This window comes from Tursiops truncatus, chromosome 20, assembly GCF_011762595.2.
Source record: "Tursiops truncatus isolate mTurTru1 chromosome 20, mTurTru1.mat.Y, whole genome shotgun sequence".
Lineage (NCBI taxonomy): Eukaryota > Metazoa > Chordata > Mammalia > Artiodactyla > Delphinidae > Tursiops > Tursiops truncatus.
The window spans coordinates 8,538,970-8,547,882 of NC_047053.1; the positions used below are offsets into that span (position 1 = coordinate 8,538,970).

The window sequence follows — 8,913 nt, forward strand, 5'->3', positions numbered from 1 at the left end:
CTTAAAAATCTGTGATCTTTATTCCTTCCATAGTTCTGTGCCTCACCCTGTACATACCCACACCTGTAATCAGACCCCTTACTTGTCCTATCCCGTGAGTTTTATTTCCCAAACTACACTCCTTTCCTGGCATGTGCTTATGGAAAAAATTAAAAATAGGAATAAACCTAATGCTAATGGAATAGTGCCCATGTTGTTTTCCCTTTTTTCTGATCCTTCCCCCTCACCTGTACGTTTCCACAGGCTACCTTTAATCCTAACCTGTTTAGAACTTGGAAGTGTTTTCCCTCATCCGGGCCCCTTTCCCTTCACTCTGTAGGAGACTACAGCCACCTGGTGGCCATGTAGAGAAAAGACAGGTCGATTGCCTCAAAAATCTGGTGAGAGGAAGAACCTCTATGGAGTAATTTTTGGTCTTGGATCTATGGCGAACAAGGAAAGAGAAACCTGTGGATAGAGATGACAGCATAGGATCCAGACATCCTATTTCTTGGTCCCACCTTGCCCCCCACCAAGGACACAACATCCCATCCACTAGTTATTAGAGGCAGAGGAATTCACTTAACATTTGAGTTCATTCAGTCAAAATTTATTGAGCAGCAACTGTGTGCCCAACACTGGCAATACAGCAGTGAACAAGATGGACACGATCTCTGCCCTCATGAGTTTACAATCTAGCAGCCAGCCAGCCAATTACATCCATAATTTTAACATTACTATTGTAATAAGCACTCTGAAATTTAACAGAAAGTCCTGACCTGCATCGAGAAATCAGCAAAGTCTCTGTGAGGAAGAAACATGTAGGATTAGCAAGGTGGGAGATGGAAGAGTGTTGTAAGCAGAGAGAACAGCCTGTGTGCCGGCTCTGAGGCAAGAAAACCTTTAGTGAACAGAAAGCCAGTGAACAAAGAGGGGTGATGCAAGGTAGAGGCTGATATATGCAAGGTCTTTGGATTTAGCACTTGATTCCAAAAGCAGCTAGAAGCCACTGAAGAATCTGAAGGAGGAAAGTTAGATGTTTAGGTTTGTTTTTCAGAGCTCACTCTGCTGTGTGTGGAGGACAGAAGAGGAAATGGGAGGACTGGTTAGGAAGTTATCGCAGCAGTCCAGACCAGAGGTGATGATAACAGCTTCGAGAAAAGAAGATGGATTCCAGAGATGTTTAGGAGATAGAATCTACTTGGAGAGTGACTGGGTGTGTGAGGAAAGGGATGTGTTTCTGGCGAGAGGTACTAAAGTAGGAAACCCTGGAGGAGGGACGAGTTTGGGCAGATCCCATAGGCACAGGCCCTGAGGCTGGGGTTACAGCAACAGCATAGCTTTGGTTCTCAAATAGTTTAGGGTTTAACTGAGCAAACAAGATACACATGAAACAACTGCAGGTGGATACAGATGTCTTCACCTCTGTCCATGCCGTTCATAGTCAGCCCCTCAGCACACTCCTCTGCAGCCTACCCAGTGTCTCATAGGGGGCCACCTTCCACAAAGATGCACTAACATCTCTCTGCTGCTTTTTTAGCCTGCTACTGTCAAGAAATTCACCTGTGATTCTCATCTTCCCTCCTTAGGTCATAGGGGACCAAATCTGGCCACTGCCCTACATGGTTGTTCTCTTTTGAACACCAGGAGTTTTCTGACTTAATTAGCTCCTCTCTTTTTTTTTTTTTTTTTTTGCGGTACGCGGGCCTCTCACCGCTGTGGCCTCTCCCGTCGCGGAGCACAGGCTCCGGACGCGCAGGCCCAGCGGCCATGGCCCACGGGCCCAGCCGCTCCGCGGCACGCGGGATCCTCCCGGACCCGGGCACGAACCCGCGTCCCCTGCATTGGCAGGTGGACTCCCAACCACTGCGCCACCAGGGAAGCCCCAATTAGCTCCTCTCTTTACATCACCTCTGTCAAGCCCCTTCTTGCAGAGTCACCATCTGGCAAAGTCGACCCTGTCTTCCTCATCTTTCCCTCAGAAGCACAGGCCCATCATGAATATACATGCCTACTTTTTGCTCCCCCTTCTAAAGTGTCCCAATCCAAAAGCCCTTTCCCACTCTAATTTTCCTGGAACCAGTATATACCCACCTCTTTGCCTCAGAAAAGTCAGAGGAAAGTTTTCCTACGGGATTAACCATGAAGTAGACTCATCAGCTATTACTCAGCTTACACTTGGCCTTCCCTGTGTCCTCTCTACCACTGCAGAACTGTGCTAAGTCCCTTCCAAAGGCAATAACTAAAAAAACAAAACAAAAAAGCACAACACCGCGGCTGACTACACAATAGGCCTACAGGTTCCCATTGTGCAGTGAGCCTGGACATTGAGAAGAACGTAGACTTTGGAATTGGGAAGACCTGGGTTTGCAATCTGGTTACTAAGTAGTGTGGCTTTTGCGCTATTAAATCTTACTAAGCTTCAGAAGATTTATCTGTAAGTAGTGGTAATGGTATCTGTCTTATGGATAGTTGTATTAAATGAGGTGTATAAAGCACATAGCATAATATCTAGCCTGAATTACCTGGTGGCTGCCGAATACTAGTCAGAAGAGAGATTAGCCAGTTTTATATGGCGAGTGATATAGACACTTCCTATTCCTGTCTTTGTAGATCCCATCTTCCTACAGTCATCCCATTTCCATCATTGCCAGAAAAGTTCTTCCATCCCTCATCCCTGTGTAGGACTTCTCTTTCTCTTACTATCAAGAAGTTCTGCCTGAGCTCTATCTGACTATCCTCTTCTACATCTCCATGATCTAAGATACTTTATTTTCTTGTATCATTCCTAAAAATTAATTCACTTCTAGCGTTCTTCCTAACTTTCTCAGAGTAAATTGTAACTAACCCGAGGAATAGGACCTTTACACTTCAGTAGGGAATGGGAACCTCAGGCCAGCTCCCAGAGTAGAATGGAGGTCTAGGTCCAGGTACCGCCCTCCCTGCCCCATCCCCATCTCTTTTCCTACAGGTCACAGAAACAGCTAAACTCAAAATATGTCTTGAGCCTACATGAGCATACATCTCTCTTTCTATAGCTCTGTGAGGTCATCACTGAAGTACAGCAGTACTGCAGGTGTGTAGAGCGTACTGTCCATATTGAGATAATCAAATTCTTCCTCCTCATCCCGGATACCATTCTCTTCCAGGGTATAATCCATGTTCAGGTTCTTCCCTTCATATTTCCATGTGTAGCTGGCAGCATGTGCGTTATAGAGGAGGTAGCGGTGTAGGATTTCCCACATTGATTCCAGGGCCCCCACCTGGAGAACACGAAAGCACCCCACCCAGAATTGTGGGTTGAACGAGCAAACACACACACACACACACACACACACACACACACACACACACACGCAAAGGCCAGGAACCCAAAGCTGGGATCAGAGTGCCTCCCTTGGCAGAGAGCAGCTTAAGGCGCTCCACAGTCCCAGAAATAAAGTTGGAGCTCCAGCATGCAACGAATGGCCCCCAAGTCCTACCTGCCTTTATGGCAGCCACTTGTAATAAACAAATGGCCCTAAAGTCACTGCCCCCTCACCTCATCCCCACAATAGAGTAGACTAATAAGAGAGCCCAGTTGCAATTGCTGTACAAAAACACAGCGTGTAAGAGCTTCCGAGGACAACCATCACTAAGATGCACAAACTGTCACCCTGGGCTTAAGAAAAAGTCTCTTGTACCCTGTGGCCCAGCCACACCTTTAATTCCTAACCCTGGGGATGTAGGTGGTCTTCTTTCCTCAGTTACCCCTAAAAGGAAAGAAAATACAGCTCCCACCGGTTGTGGAGAGCTGCTGGCCTGCAGATCTGCTTGGAGATTTGCTGGGATTCTCGGTTCCCTCTAACCTGCCCCCGGGCACCAGTTCTCACCTCCAGAGTGTGCTCTTGCGACGTGAGCGTGTTAATGATGCGGATATTCCGGGTCTTGGCGGACAGCCGCCCCACCTCGTAACGCGACCCCTGCCACCAAGGCTTCCCGAAATCATTGGCCCAGTCCGAACGGGGCAGCTGAGGCGGCACGTGCAGAAAGCGGCCCCACGGGGTGCGGTATCTCAGGGAACCGGTCAGCGGATCTATGTGCTTGCGGATCTTTTAAGCAGGGTTTGAGGGAGGAGGGTCGGAGCAGTCACTATCTCGGGCTCTGTTTAGCCTCTGCTTTTCCTCTTCATCCCGCTCTCCAGTGACCCTCCCCCCAACCCCAGGTTCCAGCAGAACTCACGTCTCTGGTGTCTGGATCAAACCAGTGACTGATGTCCTGGCCCGCAACTTCCACGATGGGTTTCAGCAGCAGGTCTCCTGGGAAGGAGAAGCTGCCGTCAATGCTACCCATCCAAGAACCAAGCACCCCCCAAACACACCCTCGACGCTGGCCCAAAGTGTGGCGCTTACCCTTGTATTCCTGTGCCAACGGCGTTAGGTCGTACACGTTTCCCAGGTAAGACACCCAGAGGTCTTCGGGCTGGTTATGTTGGGCCACCTCAGCCGGCGTGAAATAGCGACGCTGAAAATACTCAAAGTCTGGCCCGGCCACTAGGCCCCGGCGTGCCATGGCTCTTGCTCTATCGGTCACCGACTCCTTTAGTTGCTTCCTCGCTTTTCGGCACGCACTCTCTGTTTCATCCTCCCTCTGGTCCGGGAGCTAAGGCGAGCGCGTTTATCCGCTGACATGGAAACCATTGTCCCTTTCCGGCCACCGGCCACTGAGATCAAACGCTGTAAATGGGCGAGAGGAGCGTGGGCTGCGCGTGCTCACGGGAAACGTAGTCCGATTCAGGCATTCAAGTAATTTGAGTTTTGTCCTCAGGAGTTCCGCGGGAAAGAGAACACACTCCGTTTTCATTCACAGTACCCTAGGCTACAGGGAGTATTCAGGACATACTGTCTCGCGAGGCAGAAAAACAAGGGAGGGGAGGAGTGTGATTATGAAAAAAGGTATTCTCGCTAAATTCCAGGGTTCCTTAAAGGATGTGTGAGAAACTAGAGTTGAAAATTTCTCGCGATATCTTGGTACATCCAACGTAATAGGCCTCAGTGAGCCTCAGCGCCGAAATAGAAGCTCGCGATACTTCTGCAGTTGCCGGAGACGAGGAGGAGGAGGAGGAGGAGGAGGAGGAGAGGTGATCTCGCGAAAGAAAACAGGTCGGGAGCGCTCGCGAGATCTCAGACCACCGGACACCAAAGGTTCTTAGGAAGTTGAAGGGCCTGGAGGAGGCCCGGGAACAAATGGCCGCAGCTGGACCAGCCATGCTGTTGCGAGAGGAGAATGGCTGTTGCAGCCGGCGTCAAAGCAGCTCCAGCGCAGGGGTTAGCTCGGGTTCTGGGATTGAGGGGCCGTCGGGGAGCAAGATGGGGGGACGGAGGGGGAACTGCAGCTCCCGGCAGCCTCTGGGCTTCGTGTGAGCGCCCCGCGGGCTGTCGGGAGCTGTGGTTCCGCGGGCGGGCAGCAGCCGAGGCGGCGCGGTCTGAGCGCCTGTCCCGCCCCGCTCAGGACTCAGATGGGGAGCGCGAGGACTCACCGGCTACGCGCGCTAGGCAGCAGCTGGAGGCGCTGCTCAACAAGACTATGCGCATTCGCATGACAGATGGACGGACACTGGTCGGTTGCTTCCTCTGCACCGACCGCGACTGCAATGTTATCCTGGGCTCGGCGCAGGAGTTCCTCAAGCCGTCGGGTCAGTGCCCGGGGAATGCACACCCGCCTGGGAATGCGGCGAAGCCTCACGCAAAGCATTTCCGCTTAAGTGCCTGGCTGCACCCCTTATTTTCTGGGACTAGAAGTCGTGGCACAGAAGGGGCGGGGCCGACGCTGGCCTGCCTCTCTGATGCTCTGACTCTTCTTTCCAGATTCCTTCTCTGCCGGGGAACCCCGTGTGCTGGGCCTGGCCATGGTACCTGGACACCACATCGTTTCTATTGAGGTGCAGAGAGAGAGCCTGGCGGGGCCTCCCTATCTCTGAACACGATCGCGCATGCCTTTCGGACTTCATTAAATCTGTAACCGACGTGGCTTGTGTCTGTGTGTAGCTGGGTTTCTGGGACAGGAATTACACACCTCATCCCTAGAGGAATAGGTTTCTCTGAGGTCGGGAGCACTCTCAACCCTCCTTCCACAACCTGGACGTCCAGGACTGCCAAAGGTTCCCTCAGGTTCGGGGTGGGGATGGGGGGACAGGCTGAACTTCGGATCCACGGGCCCCAGGATGGGCCTCTCCATCTTCCCTCCCACGCAGCTGCTCCAGAATTGTGGCGGGAGGGGGTGTCATCCTGTTCCGGAAGGCCCATTGTTTCTCTCTCCGGCCTGGCAACACCGAGTTCCTCTAAGCTGGGGTCAGAGAACAGGCTCAGGTCCCCAAGGGGAGCAGCACAGGCTACAGAGGCCGGGCTCCCTCCACTCCATTGATAAGGAGGTGACAGGGACAGAGCTCTGGGGTCTGGCCAGGAAGAACGGCCTAATGCGATAAGGGAAGGAAGGCCTCCTTCCCAGGAGGCTGAAGGATGCTCCGTTCTGCGCAGTAGAGCCACGCCCCCCCCCCACCCGCATGTTGTTTCCTGCTCCTGGGCACGTTGCAGGAGTGATTGATAGTATTTGTGCCGCCCTTCTGTTCACAGGATCCCAGGATCGCGTTCAGTTCATTAATTCTTTATTGATGTGTGATGACTCCTTCCCCTCCAACCTCGCCCACCCCACCCCACCCCACCCCACCCCACCCCATAGCCCGTAAATACTAGGAGCAGCACCGGAAAAGAAGGGCACCAGCGCACCACCGAGGTTCAGTTGTCCTATTCACAGGGGGGTGGGGGGTGCAGGGTCCAGCCCAGATGTTCAGGATTCAGATATGGGTAGAGAGGGGAAAGTAGGTTTTCCGGGGTGTGGCGAATTTTCACCAGAATTGGGTCCACAGATGCTGCCGTTCTGTTCTTCAAGAGGATGCTGGGACCCGGCTTAGGCAGGAGCGGGGACAGGGTAGGTCGGGAGACCCCCGGGCTTCAAGTCCTTGGGCCGACCGGGAGGGAGAGCACTCCTCGGGGTTGTTCTTGACTCGAGGGTCCTCAGACCCAGACCTTTCCTGATGTTGGAACGGCCTGGGGCCCTGGCGAGGACCGGTTTTGCCGCGGCTGCGGGGTGCGCCGGCGCCGATAGAGGGCTCGGCTGTAAGGCACGAGGCAATCGGCCAGGCGGAGGCGGAGGCAGAGGCGGCGGTAGCTGGCCAGGGCAAGCACGAGCAGCGGCACGAGGAGCAGGAATCCGGTGACCAGCAGGGCTGTGAAGCCCGGGTCCCGCAGGTGCGCGGTGCAAGGGGGTGCCTGGGAGCGCAAGAACTGTGGGAGGAGAAGAGGCATGAGGCCCAAGCCAAACAGCCCAGGCCGGGAGAGGTTGTGGCCCACAGACCCCACCGCCACCGTCACCAGACACCCACACGCACACCGCGGGGCGCACACTCACCTGGGAGTGGCAGAGGAAGCCAAAGCCTAGCATGGTGACAGCGGGCAGCAGGATGGTCCCCAGCACCAGCGCCAGCAGGAGAAGATTGAAGGCAGCCACCAGCAGATTCTGGGCGGTGACCAGCACAGCGCAGGCCCAGCAGTCCAGGGGGTCCCGGGGCTCTGGGCCGCCGCCGGGAACCGGTCGCTGCGCCCCGGGGACATCCGCCATGGCCCGCCTGGCTCCCTCCCGCCTGGGCCACGGCCCTTATAGCCCTCTTTCCTGCCCCTCCCCCGGCCCAGCCTCTCCCCACCCCACCCCCCCTTATCCTGGAATGCGGCTCCGGGATTAGGCACCCCCCATAACGAGGAGCAACCGAGCTCTGGACATTCCACAGGCGCCTCCGGGGAGGGGCTACCCTCCCCATCAATCACGGTCTCGCCGCCCTCTTCCCAGTGTTTTCCCTGCTTACCACCAGCACTTATCGAAAAGAGATTTTTTTTTCTGATTTTATTTTTAATATTAATATTCTCACACAAAAATCACCGAAAATAAGGGTAGGGTTGGGAAGACCCCTCTGCCCCTGGGGCAGAAAGACAGTGCAGTGCGAGGGGGCAGGACTGTAAACCCCCCACCCCTCCGCAGCCCCAGCGTGGAGGAGAAAAAAAAAAAACGACAAAACGAAAATAAAGCCCCAGAGAAACTCATCCCGGGGTGTCCCTGCCCCAGTGAGGCCCTGGCCCTGGGCTGTTTCACGCTTAAAAAGAAAAGGGGGGTGGGTTGTAAGGGGAAGGTCCGTGTTTTTAAAATTGGCCGGGGCTGGGAAGGACGGGGCTCCTTTTCCTCATAGTTCTTTCTTTAAAACTTTAAAAATTTATTTTATTTATTTATTATTATTTTTTTACAAAATACCATTTCAGTTCCCACTTCTTCCCCTACAGTACAGGAGTCGCTCACCCTCAGGCGGGGTTGGGGTCGGGTCGGGAGTGGGGGACTGGTCCGAGAAAGTGCAGGACGTAGGGGAGGGGAGCAGGTTTGAGCACCATGAGAACCCGGCTGGAGCCGCGGGCGGGCGGACGGGCGGAGACGGACGGGCCGGGGCCGGACACACACTGGGGCGCAGGGAGGGTCCGGCGGCGGGCGGTCCCTGGAGGGGCGGGCGGGATGGCTTGGGGGTGCGGGAGGTCGGGTTTTCCCAAAAATGAATAAATAGAGGTGAGTGGGACTGTTATAAATTAAAAACCAAAACAAACAAAAAACCCAGAAAATACAAATCATAACCAAGTGAATAAACAAGAGACATGTACAGGGGTCACAGCTAGCACTGGAAGTAAAAAAGGAGGTTCTGGGGGAGGGGTAAAGCCCATACAAAGAATCTCATTAAAAACCTCGGCTGCCGTAACGTCTATGTACATACACGAGCCGCGTGCATCTGCGCCGGGCGGGCGGCTGGCAGGCGTGAGGGAACCCGTATGTGACCCCCGCCGCCGCCGGAGCCTGGTCCTTGTG

General features: G+C 54.0%; 3 protein-coding genes across 5 annotated transcripts in view; 1 reads left to right on the plus strand and 2 right to left on the minus strand.

Annotated features, from left to right (window-relative positions):
• Positions 1 to 4,530, minus strand: part of CYB5D1 (cytochrome b5 domain containing 1) — a 16,083-nt gene extending 11,553 nt beyond the window's left edge. The window contains exons 1-4 of one of the 2 annotated variants that reach the window (XM_033848680.2): positions 4,371 to 4,530; positions 4,201 to 4,277; positions 3,852 to 4,070; positions 574 to 3,242 (exon numbers count right to left, since the gene is read on the minus strand). In XM_033848680.2, coding sequence (XP_033704571.1) covers positions 3,012 to 3,242; positions 3,852 to 4,070; positions 4,201 to 4,277; positions 4,371 to 4,530 — 687 coding nt within the window. In that variant the 3' untranslated portion in view covers positions 574 to 3,011. Of the gene's footprint in view, positions 1 to 573; positions 3,243 to 3,851; positions 4,071 to 4,200; positions 4,278 to 4,370 lie in introns of those variants that run through there. The other variant, XM_073798058.1, reaches the window with a different exon arrangement.
• The window catches only part of NAA38 (N-alpha-acetyltransferase 38, NatC auxiliary subunit), a 26,808-nt gene extending 18,130 nt beyond the window's left edge, over positions 1 to 8,678 (plus strand). Inside the window, exons 1-3 of one of the 2 annotated variants that reach the window (XM_033848683.2) lie at positions 5,153 to 5,285; positions 5,470 to 5,653; positions 5,826 to 8,678. In XM_033848683.2, the coding sequence (XP_033704574.1) occupies positions 5,205 to 5,285; positions 5,470 to 5,653; positions 5,826 to 5,938 (378 nt within the window). In that variant the 5' untranslated portion in view covers positions 5,153 to 5,204 and the 3' untranslated portion in view covers positions 5,939 to 8,678. Of the gene's footprint in view, positions 1 to 4,933; positions 5,654 to 5,825 lie in introns of those variants that run through there. The other variant, XM_073798059.1, reaches the window with a different exon arrangement.
• Positions 6,705 to 7,635, minus strand: TMEM88 (transmembrane protein 88). Its single transcript, XM_033848684.2, has 2 exons — positions 7,426 to 7,635; positions 6,705 to 7,301 (listed from the first exon to the last, which is right to left on the minus strand). Exons 1-2 carry the CDS (start codon positions 7,633 to 7,635, stop codon positions 7,032 to 7,034), a joined length of 480 nt encoding a protein of 159 aa, XP_033704575.1. The 3' UTR covers positions 6,705 to 7,031.
• Positions 8,679 to 8,913: the final 235 nt, after the last annotated feature.

Excerpts from the sequence above, each read along its gene's own strand:
- TMEM88 (XM_033848684.2), bottom strand. The coding sequence starts at position 7,635 with ATGGCGGATGTCCCCGGGGCGCAGCGACCGGTTCCCGGCGGCGGCCCA. Across the intron at positions 7,302-7,425 it reads GCTTCCTCTGCCACTCCCAG|TTCTTGCGCTCCCAGGCACC; the intron begins GTGAGTGTGCGC and ends CTCCTCCCACAG.